Below are 14,032 nucleotides of genomic sequence, written 5' to 3'. Positions count from 1 at the left end.
TCTTTTTTTTGTCGCTTTATACCTCCCACACTGTACGCTGTACGCACTTGAGCCATATGTCAAATTGACCGGAAAAATCGGGAATCGTGTGCTTGTATTTTGTTAAGAGAAATGTTGTAAAGTTTAATTGATATGAATTTATTAGTGAATTAAATTTCCCCATTGACATGAATGGGAAAAGGCAAAAAATCACATTCAAGTATTTTTTCCTCGGAGACTGTAATCACTATAGTTACAAAACTTTTAGGGATATTTCTTAATTATGACTAAAATTAATTAAAATTATAATTTTATAGGTCGGCCTCATGGTGGCGCTATAACAGCCCACTTTACCTTTTGGCTTATAACTCTTGAACCGTAGGTCGTAAAATCAAAATTATTTTTTCCCTGGATTCCTTGGGTCATGACGCATCTCCCCATATAGGCCACGCCCATTTCCGCCATGATGGATTTTCCGCCATTTTGAATTTTGTCCAAAACAAACTTTTTGCTTTTCCTCCTACATATTTTGTCCAAATCTCACAGAAATCGGCACACATGATCTCTGGACATATCCGATTAAAACACCAGATGCAGAATTTTGGTAGTGCGTATCGTTCGGCCGTAATCGTCTTCCGAAGTTAGTAGGAGGGGCCTATATCACAAAAATGCCATAAATCACGAACGGAATGTCCAATCCATCCCAAATTTGAATCACATGTCCGGGGTGGTTCAATCAACCAAGTTCTAAAAGCAATTCCATTTTCATCCATAGGGGGCGCCGCAAATGCGAGAAATGTAACAGTTTGTCGCAAAAACATGAATTTCGGGGGTTAAATCCCCTCCGAATTACTTACGCATGATCTAAGGCGTGACTTGAAATTGTAATTGGCTGGCAATATTAGTGGGAGGGGCATATGTAAGCCACTGCGGCAACCACACTCTGCAATTTTTTAAAATTGCGAATTTTCTAGTGTTATTTGTTAGTGTGGTCTTTATTAGTAGTCTTTATTTTGACGCTTTATACCTCCCACACTGTTCGCTGTACGCACTTGAGCCATATGTCAAATTGACCGGAAAAATCGGGAATCGTGTGCTTGTATTTTGTTAAGAGAAATGTTGTATAGTTTAATTGATATGAATTTATTAGTGAATTAAATTTCCCCATTGACATGAATGGGAAAAGGCAAAAATTCACATTCAAGTATTTGTTCCTCGGAGACTGTAATCACTATAGTTACAAAACTTTTAGGGATATTTCTTATTTATCACTAAAATTAATTAAAATTATAATTTTATAGGTCGGCCTCATGGTGGCGCTATAACAGCCCACTTTACCTTTTGGCTTATAACTCTTGAACCGTAGGTCGTAAAATCAAAATTATTTTTTCCCTGGATTCCTTGGGTCATGACGCATCTCCCCATATAGGCCACGCCCATTTCCGCCATGATGGATTTTCCGCCATTTTGAATTTTGTCCAAAACAAACTTTTTGCTTTTCCTCCTACATATTTTGTCCAAATCTCACAGAAATCGGCACACATGATCTCTGGACATATCCGATTAAAACACCAAATGCAGAATTTTGGTAGTCCGTATCGTTCGGCCGTAATCGTCTTCCGAAGTTAGTAGGAGGGGCCTATATCACAAAAATGCCATAAATCACGAACGGAATGTCCAATCCATCCCAAATTTCAATCACATGTCCGGGGTGGTTCAATCAACCAAGTTCTAAAAGCAATTCCATTTTCATCCATAGGGGGCGCCGCAAATGCGAGAAATGTAACCGTTTGTCGCAAAAACATGAATTTCGGGGGTTAAATCCCCTCCGAATTACTTACGCATGATCTAAGGCGTGACTTGAAATTGTAATTGGCTGGCAATACTAGTGGGAGGGGCATATGTAAGCCACTGCGGCAACCACACTCTGCAATTTTTTTAAATTGCGAATTTTCTAGTGTTATTTGTTAGTGTGGTCTTTATTAGTAGTCTTTATTTTGACGCTTTATACCTCCCACACTGTACGCTGTACGCACTTGAGCCATATGTCAAATTGACCGGAAAAATCGGGAATCGTGTGCTTGTATTTTGTTAAGAGAAATGTTGTAAAGTTTAATTGATATGAATTTATTAGTGAATAAAATTTCCCCATTGACATGAATGGGAAAAGGCAAAAATTCACATTCAAGTATTTGTTCCTCGGAGACTGTAATCACTACAGTTACAAAACTTTTAGGGATAATTCAACATTATCCCTAAAATTATTTAACAATAAATTTTTATCGGTCGGCCTCATGGTGGCGCTATAACAGCCCACTTTACCTTTTGGCTTATAACTCTTGAACCGTAGGTCGTAAAATCAAAAAAATGTTTTCCCTGGATTCCTTGGGTCATGACGCATCTCCCCATATAGGCCACGCCCATTTCCGCCATGATAGATTTTCCGCCATTTTGAATTTTGTCCAAAACACACTTTTTGCTTTTCCTCCTACAGATTTTGTCCAAATCTCACAGAAATCGGCACACGTGATCTCTGGACCCATCCAATTAAAACTGAGCCGCAGAATTTTGAAAGTGCGTATCGTTCGGCCGCAATCGTCTTCCGAAGTTAGTAGGAGGGGCCTATATCACAAAAAATGCCATAAATCACGAACGGAATGTCCAATCCATCCCAAATTTCAATCACATGTCCGGGGTGGTTCAATCAACCAAGTTCTAAAAGCAATTCCATTTTCATCCATAGGGGGCGCCGCAAATGCGAGAAATGTAACCGTTTGTCGCAAAAACATGAATTTCGGGGGTTAAATCCCCTCCGAATTACTTATGCATGATCTAAGGCGTGACTTGAAATTGTAATTGGCTGGCAATACTAGTGGGAGGGGCATATGTAAGCCACTGCGGCAACCACACTCTGCAATTTTTTAAAATTGCGAATTTTCTAGTTATTTACTATAGTCCTACTAGACCCCAAGAAATTATATTTGACCACAAAAGATCACGGGATCTACTGAATGCGTCAAACTGACATGTTTAGCCTTTGACACAGTGTGGCTTCCCCCCAGTAGGCTACCTTCACATTCAGTAGATCCTGGGCTCTTTTGTGGCCAGATGTAATTTCTTGGGGTCTAGTAGGACTATAGTAAATATTAAAAAAATAAATCGCCTATCAAAAATAGCTAACATCGCTAAAACAAAAGAAAGCAGCAAATGAAAAAAACTCTCATCACTCATCTTTACTTTCTCTAATAACAACCTAAACATGAACCTTGGTTGAAAAAAGCTAAAGTTGTCCTTTAACCACTTCAGCCCTATGCATACTTAAGGGCTATTCATACTCCCGTTTAGGTGATAAGGTGACCACTGCTTTCCCCTTCTCTCTGTTTCACCAAAACGGTGGTCATCGAGACTCGCTCCACTCGCTCTAGAAAATCTAGATTCTCTAGAAGTTGGGTAGGCCCCCTTGGTTTTGCAATTTCCCGACGTAAAAACAAACAACAAACTCACGAAACAGAGCAGCGGGAGAATGAGAGAACAAAGGAATGAAATAGACAGTGACAGAAAGAGAGAGAAACTATAGAACAGGAAATGAACAGTAAATGACCAGAAAGGAATAGAATAGAGGCAGATAGGCAGTAGAGAGAAAGCAGAGGGAAAACAATGGAGTGACGAATTCTGCAAAATGAGTATACTATATATATATATATATATATATATATATATATATATATATATATATATATAAATAAAGTTTACAGTTTCTGCCGCGCGTGCCAAGCTGTCATTCTCTTGTACTTGTATTATTTAACCGGAGTAACCTTGTGTCTCGGAGGACAGCTGGTAAGACCATTGGGGCAAGACGGGCAGTGTCGGTAGGCCAATCAGAGGCAGGTGGGGCGTTACCATGTCTATGCTTGGATGTAGAAGCATGTATTATAACAAACTCTGCAGACTACTTTGCAATGCAGCACACAGTAGCCTAGAGAATATTAGTTTAATGTTGTTCCTCCACTTTTTCCAGGACATTGGGGTCTTTGGTGAAGTGACAGTCAAGCCTGGAGCTTCATCTGGACCCTCTGGGAGCACAGCCCTCGGTACCGGACCTAAAGACCACACAGTAACCAGTCAGGATGGAATAAAAAACACTTCCCTTTTGGTCCAGTCATCAGAGTCGCACCATTCTCCAGACCCCAATGAGCACCCTGAATCAGTAAAACAGGCTGAGCAATGGAGTATGGAAGGTATCACAAACAGGACTATATCCCCAAACATATCTGAGATGTTTCATGACATGAGCCAAAGTAATAATTCCTCAAACACAGATAAGGATGTGTCTGCGATTCTAGACGTATCTCTCTTTGAAGATGTTGAGACAGCCATTTTGAGCCCAGTCATTGAAGTGGACAATCCCACAGCATCAGGCCTCCTTAATGGAAAGAGTGGGGAAGATATTGAATCTTCAGGCCCAGTAAATCCCTCATCTGTTGGGCCAGAGGGCTTTCAGGTCTCCGCTAGACCCACACTCATCTCTGGCCCCACCACAGAATCAGAGTCCATAAATCTCACCTTGCCTGAGGAGGTGCAGGGAGTCAGAAAGCACAAGGCTTTACAGGCGACTCCTCTGCCTCCATCTTCCCAACCAGAGAACATCTCCATTTCAGTTCAGGAGGTAAATTACACAGCTACAGTTATCCAGAGTCCTTTACTAGTACAGACTGATTCTACTGGTGCAGAGACGCCAGCAATAGAAAACTCTACTGCACCTCACAGAGGAGTTCTGTCGCCGAATATGACAAACATCACTCCCACGTCAATAGCTGAAAGACCTCAAGGTCAGAAAGGCGAGGTATCTGAAACAGGTAGGATCTCAGACCCCAGGATACCTGTAGAAGCAGGGGTGGAAATGGAGAACAGTTTAGATAGCGTGTCACCTATGGAAGAAACACCCACTCAGCAACTTCCTGTTGAAGAACTAGAAAGTGAGACAGACGCAGGCACAGGTGAGAGAGCTGAACATGCAATGGAGATAGAGAAGGAGGAGGATTTGGAAAGAGACAGTATGCAGTCAATAATTGATGTCACTGGGGACTATACAGAACCTGGGGGAGCTATGGACACCGCCATCCAAACAGAGAACGGATCCAAGCACAAACCACCTCTTATGCACATAGCCGAACATCAAGTGGCAAGGCTACGGTCTGGGACCAGAGGCCAACGGGTAAGACATGGATTATATATTCAAATATATTATAACGTACGTTGCTGTCGGGAGGAAACCTTCCAACTCCATTTTTGAGATTTTTGATGAAAAGTAGTAAAAAAAACACTTTTTTTGGACCAAACCTCATAACTCCATTGGACCTCCACCACCTCTCCCCCTCTCATGCAAGCAATTGACAATACAGTATATAAAGTCAGAATACCAACTTTGATGAAGCAGTATTGCTTTGTTTAAAAAAATATATAAGGTTTTCTTCTATTTCTGAAAAAAATATATTTTTCATTTCCTGAAAAATGAACATTTTGGAGTTGGGTGGTTTCTTCCTGACAGATATATTACAGTACATTCATATAGTGTAATATTTCATAATATAAAATCATCATAACAATACCTTACTTAAATGATTTAATAAGGTGTGTCGTGTGTGTTATGTGTCTTCCTTTCTATCATTCTACAGACAAATTGAGAGAATTGATTGTTTTCTAAAAGCAGACATACTGCAATAGGATATTTTCATCACGTTGTTTTATTTTGATCCCAGTGAAAGTGAAGATCTTGAGCTGAGATTAAGTCAGTGTGGACTGTGGACGTGATTTGATTGCAGAGATGGTAGTATGGTATTACATTATAAATGTGATATACCCTGTGTGTGTGTGTGTGTGTGTGTGTGTGTGTGTGTGTGTGTGTGTGTGTGTGTGTGTGTGTGTGTGTGTGTGTGTGTGTGTTTGTGTGTGTGTGTGTGTGTGTGTGTGTGTGTGTGTGTGTGTGTGTGTGTGTGAGCGAGCGAGCGAGCGAGCGAGAATGTATTATGTGTATGTGTATGCATACTCATATATATTGTAATATGCATGTGTCTGTAGGAGAGGAATTATTATGAGGACAGTAGGAGTAAGCGTCATGTAAGCATAAAAATGAGCAGCGTGTCTTGTAATAAGATGCTCTTGCGCCCCCCTCTGGTTCAAATGTGGTATTGTGGACTGGATCTGGATCTCACCTTGAACATAGGTCTTTCTGCTTCTTTAATTTATGTTTGATGTGATTGTTCTTTGTCATGTTTGCCACTGCTTATGCACTACATGGAGAAAAACAATAAGGTTCAGTACCATAATGTACCGTATTGTAGCATACTGGACCGTACTGTATCATACTGAACTGTGCCATACTGTACTATACAGTAGTGTACAATACTGTACTGTACAATACTGTCCCATACTGTACCGTTCTGTATGCTACTGTACTGTTCCATACTGTACTGTACTGTGCTGTATCATGCTGCTGTGCCCTGTGTATGTGTGTGCGCACGTGCGTGTGTGTATGTGTGTGCAGTGAAAAGGAGAGGTGCCGGGAATGAGGAAGTTGTGATGTAATTTGCATCACAGCGAAATGTTGCGCAATAACAGTGTGTCTGACAAAAGTAATATTTGGCAGTTGTGGGGAAGCGATGTACTAGTGCATATGGATTCGGGTGGCGTGCAGGATTCTTTGTGCATGGAGAGATGAGTGCTAACGGAGTGGTTTGGTAGAAGAAGGAGCACGGATAAACGGCCATGTGCTTGTGTACCCCCTTTCTATTAGGGTAGAAGGATGGTAAGAATTTCAGCACAGAATTTCAGGCTTCAAATCCAGGGTATAAAATGAAGTTACAGAAGTTACATAGTGCAGCTTTAATTTTGCAGTTTATTTCTCTGATGAACAATGGAAACTGACCAGAGGTTTGAAAACGTTGACCTATTCAATCATAGATCAGGTGTGGGCCACTATATTTCCACACTCACTCCAGAGGGCCACATTGCATTGCTGGTCAGGCAGAAAACTTCTACTTCATTATTCTATTATGTCACACAAAAGTAGCAAAAATAGCAGATCTATAAGCACAAAATGTGTTGCATCGTGACATGTTTTGTGCTTATCTGCTATTGTTTTGCTATTTTTAAATTGGAATCACAGAAAGTTAAAAAATTATTTAATTCCAAATGCATATGATCAGTTATATACTTATGTTAACTTTATGAACTTAAATACAAATATTAGTTTTTTAATACTAGTCATTAAACTAGTACCAATATAGACTGTATTAAGTGGATCATGTTTGCATGTTTGGAATTGGAACAGCCCAATAATCAATAATATATCAGTATTCTGGGGGCCGCATTAAGTGAAGGTGGAGGCTGTCAGATGCCTACAGTATGTATGATCTCTAGACCCTGTACTGTAGGTTTCAAGTGGGTTCCACAATCTTAGCGATTATTCTATTCATTAATTGTTTTATCAAATAATGTAGAAGCATTTTCATTTCATTTCATTTTATTTTTGTGTAGTGATGTGACGAGTGATTTAAAAAGACAAAAATGCTAATTCAATCGATTTTAGTATTGATTAAATTGATTAGTTGGATTAACTATTGCAGCCCTATAGATTTCAGAAGACAGCTTATGACAAGGAGGATCATATGACGATCTTGGTACAGGTCTTCTCTGTCTTTCTTTCTGTAGGGGCTTCAGGGTCCACCTGGCTTAACAGGGCCTCCTGGACCTAAAGGAGATAAGGTCTGTGTTCTATATTAAACCACAATCAATTATACATAATTAGTTAATGTACATTATGGTCCTGCTATGTTCAGGTTCCAGGCTATAGTTCATTCCAGTGTTCTTCCAGTGTTTAAAGATGGAGTGCCACAATTGTTTTATTTTTCCAGTTTTTCATGTGTCTATGAGGTGACAGTACTTCATTAGACACCCTGGAGTTGTTTTTATGTGCAATGGTGTATTAACTTTGTATTTAGGGTTTCTTCCTGGAGGCTGAACCCTTGACAGTCAAACGGGCCAATGAAGTAAACAGTATAGTGACACCACACTATCAGCCCCTCCCCTAACCCCTCCCCCTTTATCATACAACTACAGCTGTGGGTGCGGCTTCAGTTCAGATCACCACCCATCACCATTCACCAGGCAAACCAGGCATACTTAATGAACTGGTCCACATAAAAGCATGATTTTAACTACTGTACACTTCTTGGAAAAAGTTCTTCCCCCTTATATTGTAATAATACCTGATGATCATGTTTTAGGGTGGAAAAAAAGGATGGCACTCCTTCTTTAAGCCTCTTTCACCTGATTCTATATATAAATCACTGCCCCTATATTGCTGCAGATTTCACATTTTTTTTGCATTATATTATCTTCGTTGTTAGGGCTATGCAGGTGTTATGGGCAGAACTGGGCGGACAGGATATCGTGGACCCATTGGTCCTCCAGGCATGCCTGCCATTGTTGTGTTCAAGAATTCTGAGGAGGAGTGGGAGACTTTTGTAAAGGTACCTTGGTTGGTTGTCGTTCACTGTCACCTGGTGAAGGCCACTCACAGCCGAAACGTCTATTGACTAGAACGTAAGTGTTTTAATATAATAAACACTGTTGGAGCTAAGGCTGTGTGTGGACTTCTTCTTTTCCTGTATGCAAACCTTGTGTCCAGCACCAGTGAGGGACTGGATGTGCGCAAGCCAGCTGTTTTTAACCTTGAAGCAGTGTTAATTACATTTTGACAGCAAATTCTGTGTTACACCATTTAGTTTTTTTGTCCTATTTTAGTCATCTGAAATTGTTTAGTCTTAATCTAGTCTTAGTCGACTAAATATCAAAATCTTAGTCTTTTAGGCTTAGTCTGATACTGATTTGGTCTTAGTTTTTAGAATAACACACCATTTAGTTTTTGTCCTGTTTTAGTCATCTGAAATTGTTTAGTCTTAGTCTAGTCAACTAAATATCAAAATCTTAGTCAACACAATTAATTCTGGCTTGAATTATACATGCATTTGATGACACAACATGAATGACATTTATAGCAATATGTATATTCACAGAATAAAACATAATATACTGTGCAGTGCTATATTCTAGAGCAGACAGATTTCCCTGTATACATTTGACGTATGTGTTCACTGTTCGATTCTAGCATACGTAGCATTTATAAGCATATATAGAAACTGTACAATAGATACAGCAGATTGAAGTGATTTTAATATTCTATGGTATGAAAAGGGTATCTTTGAAAGACAAAGAAGTGGTCCCGCACACTGTCAGACAAACAAAAAAATAATGTTGCTCTTTATTAGGTCGACGTTTCGGTCGCTTAGACCTTCATCAGGAGAGACAATGTCTGACAGACTGTCTGTCCTGAGGAAGGTCTAAGCGACTGAAACGTCACAGTGTGCGGGACCTCTTCATTGTGTTTCAAAGATATCCTTTTCATTATATGCTCTATTTCCCTACGCACCTGTCACCAGCCTTTTGAGGTGTGCATCGGCCTTTTGCTTTAAAATATTCTATGGTACCCCTGCTACCAAGGGCGAAATGAAAGAGAAATGTGTTAGAGAAACACAACCTAGTATTAACGAACTCTGTTCTTTTCAGACAAACAAAATCTACAAAAAGCTGGTTTCATCTTGGCCGGTATGTTTTATTGATTTTTAACTAAAAATAAATGTTGCTGTCATTTAGCACAGCACAGTTTTCCTACTGTACCTCTGTACTGTACTATCAGGAGTGTAGCGTCTGAGGATCAACTGATTGGATTTTTCATCTGCAGAAACGGAAGGGTCCGCCAGGACCTCTTGGGCCCCCTGGGGACCCTGGACCGATTGTAAGCACATCAAGATTTGTATTTAACAACAACATTGTTCCCTTAGTCTATTTTGGAGACAAGAGTATTGTGTGTTTTATGAACTGACTCCAAATGCTGATCTTGTATTCCAGGGGCCACCTGGAATTACTGGCAAGCAAGGACGAAAAGGAGAACACGGGAAAATCGTAGGTATCTGTTTCAGACCTGATCAGAGTCTACATTGAGGTATTCCTATACATGGGTCCATGTTTACACTCAGAATGACAGAATGATCCTGTGGGGAAAATTCAGTTGCCAATGGCAGTACAGCAATAAAAGGAACATTATCAATCAATATAATTACAGAATTGTCAGACAAAAACTAACCAATCAGTACTATCTATCTACAGACAATACAGTACAGACAAGATCAAAAAAGCACCACAGTTTATGGGTGTCAGTGAGTGAGATCAGATTAGAAGGGCTGAACAGAGTGACCACGTGCTTCTTTGTAGAACCTCATGGCTACTTACTGGCACGAAGGACAGGCCAAGTCTATCGTTCTTCTGCAGGGGAAGGTTGAACCACGATGGGTCATTATCACATTTGTAACTCGGAGAGTGTACAAATGTGAGTCTAACAAATGTAGTTTGGTTGGTAGTGTAGTGCAGGCATTTTGATACATTTCCTCAAACAAATTGCTGAAGCACTGAGAAAACTGTTTCACCTTTCTTCATCCTTTTTTTCAAACTTGACTACGGTAGCGGTGGTCTCGAACAAATTGCAACAGAAATGCTTTCAACAGTTTTTGTTTCATAAATACTGTATGTTAGTAACAACATAGTGGTGGAACATATTGAAAAATGCTAAAATAGGTGATGGTACCATTAACAACCTACTATAAGTCCAAATTTCATTCTGCTTTAAGTAGTATGTGATGTGTCAAACTAAGGTTTTTTACAGTATGATTCTAAATCCATTGCAAGCATTTGTTTTGCACGAAATACACTCCTTGGGCTAAAAACTACCATTGCCGTCATCACAAGTGGCTAAGGCAACATTTTCTTATAGGTTGTTAATGGTACCATCACCTAGTAGTTTCTGTTGCAATTTCTTTTAGGTTTAGCCCTTTTTTTGCCAAAAAATGCCTGCACTAATGGTCCAATATGAAGATGGAGTAAAAAACACCTTGGACCACACATCCTAGAATCTTCTCCCTCTGTGGAACTGTGGAATAAACTCTGCATTGCAGTCAGACTCAGAACAGCAGGCTCACCTACAATTGTCTTCTTAAGTTCTTGCCATGCACCAATTGATGCATTGCTAGCTATAGTGACCAAGATATGGCTACTATCTTTGTTCCTCGTTCTCATGTCTTTTGTTTCATACATACCACAAATGTTAAAAATGTGATTTAGATAGCATGTTATTTAGATGGATGCTATAGGTTCATTGTTTCAGAATGTGCATACTATTATGTCTGTTAAATGGGGGGGTGCTAGGCAACAAACCTTTCCTGAATCCATGCACATATACTGTAGGCTACACTCTTCAGGGTACAAAATACTGCAACATACAGACAAGATGACGAGGTGGGATGACAGTTTCGGAGTTGGTGTGTTAACGTGACTGACACAACGTGAGGTTGTGTTTATTTTATTTTTTATGTGAAATTACTATTTCAGATGAAAAATACGGACACAGTGTGCAAAACCTTTACCATTGGATAGATGAACACTGGATTTTACTGTGTATATCGAGTACAAATTAAAGAGATTGGAAGCTTCTTGCTTGCAAATGATGAAACAAAAGCACATAACTCAATATTTGCACCTATAGAGGAAGTGATGGACATATGGCTGCAAATTGAACATGCAGATACTGTCCACTATGCATTTCAAGTTCAGCACATGTTTCAAGCTCAATACTTATCACAGTTAAATTAACACTCCAGATTTGGCTGTTTACTGTACTGTAGTGTAGTAGAGGAGGTGTGGAGGAGGTGTATGTGTTCTTACCCCCGACAGGTATTAGCGATGCATGCCTCTGTGAGCCTGTGTGAAGTGAACCAGCCGCTGTCAGACACGTCTTTTATACTGAGAGCGGAGTAGCCGCGGCTGCGGCTGATTGTTGATTTGGGTGCGGTCGCTCCATCATTTCGGCCTGGCGGAGGAGGAGATTCGGGATGTAGATGTGCTCTGCTACGAGGCCGAGGGCGGGCCTGGCTGTCAAAGCCGTCTTCTGTCTGGTTGCCCTGGCAACGCACTTACCATGTCAGGGGATCGCTAGCGAGGCCCCACAGTGTATGTAGATCTGCTATTTTCAGTGGAGAGATTTGGTATAGAGGGGAAAAAGGAGCAGACCAAGTAGAGTAAAGTATAGTAAAGTCTATAGTAAAGTAAAGATGTTTTTTTCCATGTTCTTTTTTTGCGGCTTTCGCCTTTATTTTTTTATTTTGTACAGAGGGATAGACAGTAGGTTGTCAGGAAAGGGGGGAGAGAGATGGGGGAGTGACATGCAGTATAGACATGGTAACACCTGCCTCTGATTGGCCTACCGACACTGCCCGTCTTGCCCCAATGGTCTCACCAGACTGTCCTCCGAGACGCAAGGTTACTCCATGGTGGGAAATAATACGCTTTGCACTTTGCACACGCGACAGTAAATTGTAACTTTTATTTTTGTAGTAGAGGCAAACTAATATTGTTTATTCCGTTTGCTTTGATTGAATGATTGATTGAACATGTATTTGTATGATTTGATTTGGGTGTGATCTAAATTAAAGTGTTAGTGTTGATTATCGTGTATTAATAGTAAACTAATACTATTATACTAAAAAAGATAATACAATAATGTTTCAAGTTTACACTGTACACATGTCAAATAAAAGGCATAAACAATATATTAGTTTGCCTCTTCTACAAAACATAAAAGTTACTGTCGCGCGTGCCAAGCTGTCATTCTCTTGTATTATATCGTACTTGTATTCTTTATTTATTTCCCACCATGGAGTAACCTCGCAGCAGACTATCCAGCATATAGCTATCCACCTCGGAGAAAAGTCTGGTAAGGCCAGCAGTGTCGGTAGGCCAATCAGAGGCAGGCGGGGCGTTACCATGTCTATGCTCAGACGTAGAATAGATATACAGTACGCAGGTGAACAGCAGCTTTTCAAGCAGCTTGCAAAAACAAGATGACAATGCTGTATTACACAAGCATCCTCACTCCCACTGACCGGTACCTTTCTGAAGAGCAGAGTATCATAGCAATTAACACCCACTAGACACCAGACCCTCCATCACAACCTTGCATTGTACTTTATGAGACTATTATGAGTATTCAATGCACATGGCTCCATGCTGCAAAGAGGAATGTCGTCCTTTGTATTTTAAAATCAACTTTTTTATTTGTCAAAGTGAATATATCGTAACCTAACACAGATTTGTAGCACTGTAGGATACAAAATAATCAGATATATGTTAAACTCAGCACTGGCAAAGTACCGTCAGATTTCACATGCCTACAGTGACACAAGCAGACTTCTGACCCTGTACCACAGACAAAGACAAAATGTTACTGATGTATTCAATTTACTGACACTAAGAAGAAACCAGCATTCAGCTATTAGTACTGTATATATCAGTGGTTAATTATTATAATTTGTTGAGACTATTTTTGGGGGTTTTCTGTCTTTATTTGGCTAGTATAGTGGAGAGTGACAGGAAACAGGGAGAGAGCAGTAAAGGTCATCGGGCTTGGGAATCAAACCTGTGACACGCTGTCAAGCTGCAGTAGAGCATATATGTGGTTGCGCCTTCACCACTAGGTAGCGACAAGTCCAGGTGTTCCTATTATTGGGACTTTGAGACAACCACACATTATGTGGATGTATAAACGTAATAAATGCAAAAACTACAACATGCATATTTTTTATTTACTATTGCTTGTGTATTGGACTATTGGTTCATTTCCCAATACAGAGGCAAATTCTACATAAAATATAGGCTATACTTTTTTACAACTCTATTTAATTAACTAGAGTGGTGCCCATTGGGCACTGCAGGCCTACATGGAACAATGCAAGTTGGAAATGCATGCCTCACCCAGTTATTATGTCTGTGTCCCTTTTATGCCCATATATGGAGTTCTTTGTCAGGCATGCCCAAATTTGGAGTCTATGCAGATGTCAGAACAGGCCAGCTCCTTGTATGGAGATATACAGTAGGGGTGAATGGG

General features: G+C 40.1%; 1 protein-coding gene across 1 annotated transcript in view; it reads left to right on the top strand.

Annotated features, from left to right (window-relative positions):
• Positions 1 to 5,086: 5,086 nt before the first annotated feature.
• LOC310859926 (uncharacterized protein) overlaps positions 5,087 to 14,032 on the top strand; it is a gene marked incomplete at both ends in the record, with an annotated part of 42,927 nt that continues 33,981 nt past the window's right edge. The window contains 3 exons of the mRNA XM_083766691.1: positions 5,087 to 5,194; positions 7,690 to 7,743; positions 8,388 to 8,518. Of these exons, the coding sequence (XP_083622817.1) occupies positions 5,087 to 5,194; positions 7,690 to 7,743; positions 8,388 to 8,518 (293 nt within the window). The remainder of the gene's footprint in view (positions 5,195 to 7,689; positions 7,744 to 8,387; positions 8,519 to 14,032) is intronic.

Source organism: Protomyctophum parallelum, assembly GCF_964188405.1.
Source record: "Protomyctophum parallelum genome assembly, chromosome: 6".
Lineage (NCBI taxonomy): Eukaryota > Metazoa > Chordata > Actinopteri > Myctophiformes > Myctophidae > Protomyctophum > Protomyctophum parallelum.
Note: the sequence above shows the minus strand (reverse complement) of the source record. Positions and strands in the feature narration are given on the sequence as shown.